This window comes from Otolemur garnettii, unplaced genomic scaffold (genome assembly GCF_000181295.1).
Source record: "Otolemur garnettii isolate 467f Iridium unplaced genomic scaffold, OtoGar3 scaffold00018, whole genome shotgun sequence".
Taxonomy (NCBI): Eukaryota; Metazoa; Chordata; class Mammalia; order Primates; family Galagidae; genus Otolemur; species Otolemur garnettii.
This window is the reverse complement of record NW_003852413.1, coordinates 17886151-17897873: the sequence shown is the minus strand read 5'-3', so window position 1 is coordinate 17897873 and position 11723 is coordinate 17886151. Positions and strand designations below refer to the sequence as shown.

Below are 11723 nucleotides of genomic sequence, written 5' to 3'. Positions count from 1 at the left end.
AGAGTGCTGTGGCATCACAGCTCACAGCAATCTCCAACTCCTGGGCTCAAGCGATTCTCATGCCTCTGCCTCCCAAGTAGCTGGGACCACAAGTAACCGCCACAACGCCTGGCTATTTTTTGGTTGCAGCCGTCATTGTTGTTTGGTGGGCCAGGGCTGGATTCGAACCTGCCAGCTCAGGTTTATGTGGCTGATGCCTTAGCTGCTTGAGCCACAGGCGCTGAGCCGATTTTATGTTTTTATACTAGTTTCTATTACATATTTTCTTCTGTACATTTTCCTTATAGCAGTGGTTCTCAGCCTTCCTAATGCCACAGCCATTATACAGTGCCTGTGGGTCGCGACCCACAGGTTGAGAACAGCTGCCTTAGAGAGTTAATGCAGAATATCCTTTACCACATCCCTTAACTTCATGACTACCTCCTGCTTTTGGCAAAGTCCATTCCTGGGCCCTGGTTTCCTTCTTAACCCAGTTTAACCAACTCCCAGTCCTCAGCCCCCACCAGCTCAGGCAGCAACCCCCAGGGGTCCTTATTAATGGTTTAGAAGTCAAGTCAGGCCAGGCATGGTGGCTCACACCTATAATCTTATCACTTTGAGAGGCTGAGGTGGGAGGATTACTTGAGGCCAAGAGTTCAAGACCAGCCTGGGCAATATAATAAGACCCTGTCTCTACAAAAAATTAAAGAATTATCTGAGCACAGTGGTGCACACCTGTAGTCCCAGCTCCTCAGGAGGGTTGAGAGAGCTTTGAGGCTACATTACAGCTATCTCTCAGCATCTGAGGGGGATTGGTCCCAGAGCACTTTTCACCTTGTGGATACCAAAATCTAGGGATGCTCAAATCCTTAACATAAAGTGGCTTAGTATTTGCATATAACCTATACACATCCTCCCATATACTTATATAATTAATTAAATTTTGAGGTAAAATTCCTCTTTGTTGCCTAGGCTAGAATGCAGTGGCATCATCATAGCTCACTGCAGCCTCAAACTCTCGGGCTGAAACAACCCTCCTGCTTCAGGCTTCCTGAGTGGCGGAGACTATAGGGGCACACCATGACACTTTTTTCTGATTTTTCTTTTTTTTTAGAGGTGGGGTCTCGCTATTGCCCAGGCTGGTCTTAAACTCAAGTGATCTCCCTCCTTAGCCTCCCAAGGTATGAGGATTATAGACATGAGCCACCATGTCTAGGCTACTTTAAATCATCTTAGATGACATAATACCTACAATGTAAATGCTATGAAAATAATTATGCTTTGTTGTTTTATTATTTGTATTATTTTTATTGTTGTTTTTTATTACCTAATATTTTTTATTTGAAGTTGATTGAATTTACGGATGATGAACCCATGGATTCCAACTGTATTTTTTTTTTTGTTTTGAGGCCCAACTGTATTTTTGTTTTGTTTTGTTTTGTTTTGTTTTTTTAGACAGAGCCTCAAGCTATCCCCCTGAGTAGAGTGCCATGCCATCACGCTCACAGCAACCTCCAACTCCTGGGCTCAAGCGAGTCTCCTGCCTCAGCCTCCCAAGCAGCTGGGACCACAGGCGCCCGCCACAACGCCTGGCCATTTTTTGGTTGCAGCCATCATTGTTGTTTGGCGGGCCCGGGCTGGGGATTCGAACCTGCCACCTTAGGTATACATGGCTGGCGCCTTAGCCGTTTGAGCCACAGGCGCCAAGCCTGTTTTATTTTGTTTTGTTTTGAGACAGAGTCTCACTTTATCACCCTTGGTAGAGTGATATGGCCTCACAGCTCACAGCAACCTCCAACTCCTGGGCTTAGGCGATTCTCTTGCCTCAGCTTCCCAAGTAGCTGGGACTACAGGTGCCCACCACAATGCCCGACTATTTTTTTGTTGCAGTTTGGCTGGGGCTGGGTTTGAACCTGCCACCCTAGGTATAAGGAGCTGGTGCCCTACCCACTGAGCCACAGGTACCACCCGGCCCAACTGTATTTTATAGCCTGTCTATTGGGGCTCATTTGTCAGGAGAGTGGTGTTTTACACATAGCCCGTAGTCTTCCCTCCTCATCCGTGGCCTGGTAGAGGTGACCAGACTGCAGTGGAAGCTACTTCTGCTTACTGTGGGAGGCCATCAGTAATCTCAACCCTCACTTCTCTGTTTCCCTCCCCACAGATAGACTTCAGTGCTGACCAGATCGAAGGTGAGTTGGAACGATCCTGCCTCCCCACTCTTTGTACTTTCCTGGAGATGGAGAATGAGGAAGAGACGTAGTTGTCATCCTCTTGGTAATAGTAACTGTTATCATCATTATCATAACAAGCCTGTACTGAGCATCTAGCATGTGTTAGGTGCCATCCTAACTTGTTCAGTTCTCGAAACAACTCTATGAGGCAGCAGTTAGTACCACTTCCATTTTATAGGTGAGGTCCGGAGAGGTTGGGTGGCTTGTTGAGTCTCATACAGCAGTCAGTGGTAGAGCCAGGATTCCAACTCTGGCAGTCTGATTCCAGACCTATGTTCTCAAGTATTCTGCCAGACTATTTGGAATGAGACAGATGCTCCAAAATGTTAGTGCCTTTTTTCTTCACCCCCTAAATCTATCCAAGACCTTTAGAAGCCTTCATTTCTGTTCTGGTTATTGGAAAACCCACCTCAGGTTACCAGCTTCTCCTCTCCTCATCATGAAGTCTGCCAAGATGCTTACCCACTAATGGTGGGAGGGCCCATGGTGACTTGGGGGTGCCCTTGTATACTTGCAATCTCTATCAACAACTCATTTCCATCTTTGTAGAGATGATTTATATTTTCTCCATTTATAGAAAGTGTTATTAAATGCAGCTTCAAGAAAAGACTTGAGATCTCCCAGCCTCCAATCTGATTGTCACTCCTTAGCCTCTTTTTTTTGTAGAAATCTGGTGTTTGGGGAATGAAATGTTATAGCTAAGGGTCCCCAGCTGGAAAGCAAGGCTCACTGTCAATGCAGTTTATTCCACTGCTTCCCCCACCAAATGCCTCCAGGACATAAAATCACAGGAGTTGGAAGGGACCTTGAAAGTTCACTTGATCTAACTCTGTCATTTAAAGCATATCCTATAAACCTAAACTAATACATGCACACACACACAAAATATATATATATGCTACTTAAACATAAATGATAAAAAGAAAAGTATTTTTTTCATGTTGATTCTTTTCCCAAAGACAACTACAGTTAACAGGTGTTTATGCATCCTTTGAGAAAAGTATAGTAACATACAAGTGTGTATACATGTATGTATAAAGTTTACACAAATTGAACCAAGTAATACATACTGCCTATGTCTTTTATTATATATATATTCGGATTTAATAAATATTATCTAATAACATATATTTGGATATCTTTTCATAATTAACACAAACAGTTCTACTTCATTCTTTTAAATAATTACAGATAGAGTCTCACACATGGATGCACCTTTTTTATTTAATCAGGACTACAACCTTTGGGTTGTTTCCACTTGGAGGATATTAGCAAGCTTTCCTCAGGTGACCTTCCTAGCAGTGGATCAAAGGATGTGGACTTTTTGTAATGATTATTGCCAAATTGCCCTCCAAACAAGTAACACCAGTTTACCCACAAATAGGGCATGAGAGCTGGCACATGCAATGTTGAAACTAGTGAATTAAATCTGTTTTTGTTACAACTCTGTGGATACTTTCAGTCGGCAGTTTTTGGGGTGCGATGAAATTCTTAATTTTAATGCATTCTAGTTAAATATATACTTAATGTGAATATACAAACATAAAGGCAGCAGGGAGGACTGGAAAATCAACTAATGATCAGAATTTTTCGTTTCCCTAGTGAGAATCATGGTCAAAGTCACCTAAACAACTGGTTGCCTCTTTTCTCCTAAACATCTTCAGGGTTAGGGGCTAACATGTTCTGATCCTTTGTCCCTCCGACCTTGAAGACATGTTTTTCTTTTCTTTTCTTTTCCTTTTTTTTTTTTTGAGACAGAGTCTTACTGTGTCACCCTAAGTAGAGTGAAGAGGTGTCATAGCTCACAGCAACCTTAATCTCTTGGGCTCAGGTGATCCTCTTGCTCAGCCTCCCAAGTAGCTGGGACTACAAGCACCCACCACAATGCCTGGCTATTTTTTTATTGCAGTTCTTATTGTTTTAGCAGGCCTGGCCAGGTTCCTGCCAGCCTCCGTGTATGTGGCTGGCGCTATAACCACTGTGCTACAGGTGCTGAGCCTTTTTTTTTTTTTTTTTTTTGAGACAAAGTTGTCTTACTTAGTAGTCCTCAGTAGAGTGCCAAGGCTTCATAGTTCATAGCAATCTCAAACTCCTGGGCTCAAGTGATCCTCTCGCCTCAGCTTCTCAAGTAGCTGGGACTACAGGCTCCTGCCACAACACCCGGCTATTTTTTAGAGATACAGTCTCACTCGCTCTTGCTAAGACTGGTCTTGACCTCTTGAGCTCAAGCAATTCACCTGCCTCAGTCTCTCAAAGTGCTAATATTACAGGCGTGAGCCACCGTGTCTGGCTCATTTAGCTTCCCCTTCTCCCCATCAATACATTTTCTTCTCTGAGGAGACTCCCTCTTTTCTTAAACCTGACCTGAATCTTCTCAATGAACTAGGAGAAGATCAAAAAGTCTGAATTCAGATCCAAGTAACAAACAAATACATATTTATTGAACAATAACAGCATGCTAATTGCTTTAAAGCGGGGTTTTCCAACCTTTTTAATCTCACGGCACACTTGAACTTGTAGTTAAACTTCCAGGGCATGCTTAAATTATGTTGATCAAAAAAAAGGGTTAGGGCGGTGCCTGTGGCTCAGTGAGTAGGGCGCCAGCCCCATATACCGAGGATGGCAGGTTCAAACCCTGGCCAAACTGCAACAAAAACATAGCTGGGCATTGTGGTGGGCACCTGTGGTCCCAACTATTCGGGAGGCTGAGGCAAGAGAATCGCTTAAGCCCAGGAGTTGGAGGTGGTTATGAGCTGTGATGCCACGGCACTCTACCAAGGGTGATAAAGTGAGACTCTGTCTCTATTAAAAAAAAAAAAAAAGAGTTAAATGAAAAAACAAAAGAAAAAAAAGAGTTATAAAAAGAAGAGAGTTATAAAAAGAATTATAAAAAGGATATACTTACTGTGCTGTGAACTTTTTTAGAAAATCATTTAATTAATGATCTTTAAAATTTTTCCTGGCACACCAGTGTGCTGTGGCACACACTGGTTGAAAATCACTGCTTCAAAGGTTAAAATAAATTAAATCTTTACAGTAAGGTTGTGAGGTAGGTGCTATTTGGTTTTTACAGAGCCTTCTTGGGCCCTTACTAAACTCAGTAAGGTTAAACAACTTGGCCAAGATCACACAGTTAAGCAATAAAATTGGGATTAAGCTCACTAAGATAATACTAATAGGATTGTTTGAGCATTTATTATGGGCTGGACATTGTGTTCAGATTTTTTTCTTACATTATTGTATTTACATAACTTATTATATTAATTTGACTGTAATTTAATTTAAGGACCCTATGAGATAGGTGCCATTCACAGAAGAGAAGAAGTTTATAGAGCTTAAATATTTACTTACCTCAGGTCAAGTAAGCAATGGAAGTGGAATTTGAACTCAATTATTCAGTAATGTGAAAGACATAGTTTTCTGTTTTTAAAATCCATAGAAAGCTTAATGAAGAATCGCAAGTAAGGGTTTGGGGGAATCTTCTTTGATATGTGGAATGATTTGACATGTGGATGTGATAATCCACATGTAGCCTTTCAGAAAATAAGTACTTAGAGAGTATTAAAACCAGCTTTCCTCCTGAGAAGTTCACAAATTCTTTTTTGGCTTATACTGTTAATCTGCTTAGTAAAACACTTCCTTGTGGATAGTTTAAAGTAACCCCAATGCCACTCCCAGGCCAAATTATTTTCACTAATGAATCCAAATCAATGAAGAATTAAGGTTCTTAGAAAAGGAATCAGGAGCACCTTCCTTTTTTTTTTTTTTTTTTTTTGAGACAAAGTGTCACTCTGTCACCCTGGGTAGAGTGCCATGGCATCATAGCTTATAGCAACTTCAAACACTTGGGCTTGAATAATCCTCTTGCCTCAGCCTCCCAAGTAGCTGGAACTATAGGCATGTGCCACAAGAGCTGGCTAATTTTTTAATTTTTAGTAGAGATGGGATCTCACTCTTACTCAGGCTGGTCTCCAACTCCTGAGCTCAAGCAATCCACCCACCTTGGCCTCCCAGAGTGCTAGGATTACAGGTGTGAGCCACTGAGCCTGGCCTAGGAGTGCCTTCTTAATTTAGCCTTGCCCCTGGGATACCTGCCTTGCCTTACCAGTCCTATGGTTCTGAGCTGGATCCAGAACTAGGAAACGATAACAACCACTATTTGTTGATTCCTGTATCATGTACTGGACACTGCTTGGTGAGCTTTGTGATCCCACCAGCTCCCCATAAGAGCTGAGTAAATGAGCTAAGAAACAGAGGTTACTAGTTTGCCCAAAGCCATGTATGAGTCAGTGGCAGAGCTGGGGTGCTCTGACTGTTGCTACAGTGTCCCCTCTTCTGGCCTGGGAGTCCCTTTTCAGCCTGAAACAGGAACTACTGATAATAGCCGACTTTTTTTATCTCTTTGCAAAGTGCCTCCACACACTGCCACCTCCTTTGACTCACAGTAACAGGGAGAGGTGGGTGGAGCAGTTATGCCCTTTCTGTGCTTTAGGAAACTGAGACCCAGCCTGGCTTATTCTGTGCTCTGAGGCAGAGCCAAGATGAGAACCCAGGAATCCTCACTCCCCAGCCAGGGCTATTTTCACATCTCAGCCGTTTTGAACCACCAGAAGCCTCACTTACACCAGGGAAGGATGAGTGGGTGGGAGGGGTGGAGGTGGGGAGACATTCAAATTATGTGACAACTGGGGGGCCTGGAGGCACCAGGCTCCCTCTTTAGTTGTCAGAGGATATGATGGGGACAGGTTCCAGGGAGGGCCTGGGATGATGGCTGAAGGGAGATATTTGAATTTTTTTTTTTTTTTGAGACAGTTTCATCATGTTGCCCTTGGTAGACTGCTGTGGCGTCACAGCTCACAGCAACCTCAAACTCCTGGGCTCAAGCGATTCTCTTGCCTCAGCCTCCCAAGCAGCTGGGACCATAGGTGCCTGCCACAATGCCCAGCTATTTTTTGTTGTAGTTGTCATTGTTAGTTATCTGTCCCCGGCCAGGCTCGAACCCACCACCTTTGGTGTATGTGGCTGGCGCTATAACCCCTGTGCTATGAGCACCGAGCAGATATTTGAATATTTTAACAACCACATTGTCCTGCTCTTCAGGCTGGGCAAAGGCTGATTAGCCTCTAACCATAGCCTTCATCACCTGGGGCTGGGAGGGGGTTGTAACCAGATCTTCTTTTTTCAGAGTTCAAAGAGGCCTTTTCATTGTTTGACCGCACCCCAACTGGAGAGATGAAGATCACCTATGGGCAGTGTGGGGATGTGCTGCGGGCTCTGGGCCAGAACCCTACCAATGCCGAGGTGCTACGTGTCCTGGGAAAACCCAAGCCAGAAGGTCAGCCCAGCTGAATGGCTGACCTCTCCTGGCGTCTGCCCTGCAGCCCATGGGCTCCTTATTCGGATTTGTCTCCTGTCAGGCACAATCTCTCTTGTCTTTCTTTAGCCCTGTAGGACCAACCTCCCTTATCCAGGTTATCCCAGTCATATTGCAAGAATTTATCTAGAAGCCTCCACACATAAATGGCCCTTGAAGAATGTAGCTGGGTGTGTTTTTATCCCTCACAAGGCTGGGAGCTCCTGGAAGGGGCAGGAGTGACATTCTATCGTTCTATCGCTTTAATGTCCTCCCCTGACTCCCCAGCTAGGGTGCTGGGGACACAGTCATAGCCAATGGTCCCCACTCCCCAATCCTGTGGCTCTCAGTTAAGGTGTCTGTCACACTTAACTGAGATATCCTCTGACCAACGTGAGTTGTATCACAATTAATTTGTTTCTAATACTGATTAGAACAGTGAAGTTAGCAAATTAGTTGTTTAATATAAATTAGAGCAGATTCAAGATCTAGCTCCATAAAGGTGCCTCTGTCACTCATTTGCATACCAATAGATTTTGGTGAGTGAGTGTGTAGCAAATATCACCTGTCCCAGGGTCCCAGTAATGTTAACATGCAGAGCTCTAAAACATGCACAGCCTTCTTCTCAGAGGTGTAGGCACTGGGGGTGAGGGAGGCAAACCTGGGCAGGAGCCTCCCATACTGGTTCCTCCCCCTCCCTTGGTTCTGGCCCCTTTTCCTTTTCTTGCTGAAGATACAAATCCAGGGTGAAGGATTCAGGCAGGAAAGGGCCACAGGCTCAAACTTGTCAACAGGGTTTGAAGAAACCATGTCAACAGGGTTTCTTAGAGAATTAGAAAATAATCACAGCCACTTCCATTCTGGGAGGTTCCTAAGTGGTTATGAAAGAAAGAAATGCCAAAAATTGTGGTGTTTAAAAATGGTTTACATCCATTAAATAAAAGCTTTTTAACACACTATAATGTCAGAAAAGTGTGCCATTCACCAGAGAATTGCAAATCTATAAAAACTGTTGATTCAGAGTAGCTCCAGGCAGTGTGATCTACTGGTGAGACTCCACCAAGAGTTATGCAAGATGACTTTCTTTCTTCAATCCTTTTGGTTTACTTCTGGGACTGTACATAGGTCATGTGGGCGCTCTCATAGCCTGCTTGCTGCTGCCACACTCAGCTCTTCCACCCAGCAGGCCAAATAGTGCTCAAAGTCATGGGTGGAGTCATGGTTCCTCTTTCCTTACACCCTATTCTTTTACTGAGAAGAAAGAGCTTCTATGCCCAAGTCTCCCATGCTCCGAGTCTCTTACCTTGCTCTAGAGGGCCACTCTCTGCCCCCCTCAGAGCACCAACTAGGTACCTCACCCAGAAGCAGCTGCAGCCCAAGCCCTGGGTGCTGCCTGAGCTGGAGTGAGTCTCCCTCTTTACCCTCTGCCTTCTCTTTCTTCTCCTGCCCACTAAAGAGATGAATGTCAAGATGCTGGACTTTGAGACGTTCTTGCCCATCCTGCAGCACATCTCCCGCAACAAGGAGCAGGGCACCTACGAAGACTTCGTGGAGGGGCTGCGTGTCTTCGACAAGGAGAGCAATGGCACAGTCATGGGCGCTGAGCTTCGGCATGTCCTTGCCACCCTGGGTATGCCAGCCGGACAGAGACAAAGCCTACATGAGAGGAACAAAGGGGTGGGAGGTGGGTGGGATCGTGTTCCAATCCAGGCCCTGTCTCCCTGGGCTCTGTAGGAACAACCTTCCCCACTGGGTTTGCTGAGCAGATGCCAGGGTTTAGGAGAAGATAGGAGAGTAGATTGGCAGAGCAGATGTTAGTACTGAGTCTTGAGAGGTGGGACCTGGGGTTTCTGTCCTTTCTTTGCCTCAGACACTGGGGCTCTGGCAGCCGTGAGAGAGACCCTTTGGCCCTTCCTTCCAAAGCCTTTGGCTGGGCTTGGTATGAACCACTTCCCTTAAGTCCTCCCTTAAGTCTGGACTTTCAGACTTAAGAGAGGACTTGGGTTTGGCCTGTCCCTCCTTTGCCATCTTTGCCTCCCACCCCTCACCCCCTGCAGGAGAGAAGCTGACAGAGGCTGAAGTGGAACAGTTGTTAGCAGGGCAAGAGGATGCCAATGGCTGCATCAACTACGAAGGTATTAGGTCATACTTTGCTTCTCAGGGTACCCAGGGATGGGAGGGTGGGCACAGCTTGGGCTGGGTGAGCCCAGAAGCTAGAGAGGTGGATGCCTCAGATGGGCTTTGGTGGACACCCCAGTGGATATTGTTCTTTTCCACCTTGCTATAATGGAAGAAGCATGGATTCTGGAACTAGCTCTGCAGTATACTGGCTGTGTGGCCTTGATCATGTCACTTACCCTTTTCTGAGCCTCAGGTTTCTCATCTGAGCAGTGAGAGTGATTCTGGGACCTTTCTCAAGGTGGTGGGGATTTGGAGGGATAATGGCGCTCATTTTCTCTATGTTGAGCATCAGCACAGGGTGGCCTAGGGCAGAACTTCTCACTCTGGCCTTCTTCCACCTTCTCCCACCAACTCCCAAATAGGAGAATCAATTATAGTTTAGAGAAAGGGAAGCAGGGGGGTTGGAAGTCAGGCAGTGTAGGGAAGGGTTTAAGGGGCCGAGGGGGAAATGAAGAGCTGAAAGAAACTGGTTTTCACCTTCTTTCCTAGCCTTTGTCAAGCACATCATGTCTGGGTGAAGCTGATTCTTCCAGGTGAGTGCAGCCCATCCCTCCTGGTCCCTTCCTGGGTCACCCAGGGGCTTAGGAACAACACCACATGCCCTAGAGGTCTTCTGCCCCAGCCCCGGCCCCTTAAACTCCTTAGGATCAGGAGGTGAGAGCAGCCTAGAGACCACCATCTCCCCTGTTCCTGGTTCTCCTGTCTCCTACCCTCTTCCCTTCTGCCCGCCTCCCGCCCCTCCCCTCCCTTTTCATTGGGTCCTGACTTGTTAGTCACATCCTTCTACCTCTCCCAAGTGAGACTGTGCCCTGAAACCTGGGGCCTCCTATGCAGGATCCCAGGGGCGCGAGAGCTGGATCCCAGGGGAAGGGAGGGTCTCTGGCCTGTGCTCTTAACCCTGCTCCACCTCACTTTCGTCCCTGGGTTCTTCCAACATCCCCTGGGGATGGAGCCATCCAGACAGTGAAATGGGGTTTGAGAGAGGGTGAAATGCCTTTTCTATGTAGTGTTTTCTTTCAGGTGCTTGGTCCTTGGCTTTGACCCATACCGGAGTGAGTTAGCAAAAGGCCCAGAATGACCCAACTAAGATGGAGTCCTGGACTATCATGCCACACCCCCGGGACCTCCCAGGCTGTTTTCTCTGTGTGAATAAACGCTCTAGCAAGGTTGGGCCAAGACCCCTGGTTCTCACCAGTCTCTGGGTTGTCTTTTTAAAACTAATGAATTGAGTTGGTTTGTGTTTGTGTGAGTGTGTGATAACGTCTCTTAAGACTTCATTTTTACTTAAAGCAATGAGTGATATCTGGGAGCTGGGACACAAGGCAAAGGCCTGTGCATCTAGAAATAGTGGGGTCAGAACCTGGAGCGAGAGCTCTGCAGAGGAAGGGTCAGCAGTCTGAGGACTTGTGGTTAGGAGGAATTTCACTGTCCTCCTGGTGCAACCAAGACATTCTTGCACCTCCCAGGGACAAGTAAGAAGTGGGGTGCCAGGGCTGGGCTGGGGGCTCCTCAAATGGTCCTTGCTACTGCTGCTTTTTAAAAAAATTGTGGTGGCCAGGAGAGGTGACTTCTGCCTGTAATCCTAGAACTCTGGGAGGCCGAGGTGGGTGGATTGCTTGAGATCATGAGTTCGAGACCAGCCTGAGCAAAATCAAGACCCCCCCCACCCCTTCTCTTCTAAAAATAGAAAAACTGAGGCAAGAGGATGTCTTGAGCTTGAGTTGGAGGTTGCTGTGAGCTATGACACCATGGCACTCTACCCAGGGTGATAGCTTAAGACTGTCTTAAAAAATAAAATAAAATCATGGTGAAATACACATAACAGAAAATTTACCATTTTAGCCATTGTGGGCATACGATTTGTTGGTGTCAAATATGTTCCTGTTGTGTAACCAATCTCCAAAGGTTTTTTTTTTTTTTTTTAGACAGAGTCTCACTCTGTCACCCTAGTAGAGTGCTGTGGCATCACAGCTTAC

The 11723-nt window shown here is 45.8% G+C and overlaps 1 protein-coding gene across 1 annotated transcript in view; it reads left to right on the top strand.

Annotated features, from left to right (window-relative positions):
• MYL4 (myosin light chain 4) overlaps window positions 1-10860 on the top strand; it is a 13916-nt gene extending 3056 nt beyond the window's left edge. The window contains exons 3-8 of the mRNA XM_012802978.2: window positions 2144-2171; window positions 7399-7548; window positions 9023-9196; window positions 9624-9701; window positions 10237-10280; window positions 10755-10860. Of these exons, the coding sequence (XP_012658432.1) occupies window positions 2144-2171; window positions 7399-7548; window positions 9023-9196; window positions 9624-9701; window positions 10237-10265 (459 nt within the window). The 3' untranslated portion in view covers window positions 10266-10280; window positions 10755-10860. The remainder of the gene's footprint in view (window positions 1-2143; window positions 2172-7398; window positions 7549-9022; window positions 9197-9623; window positions 9702-10236; window positions 10281-10754) is intronic.
• Window positions 10861-11723: the final 863 nt, after the last annotated feature.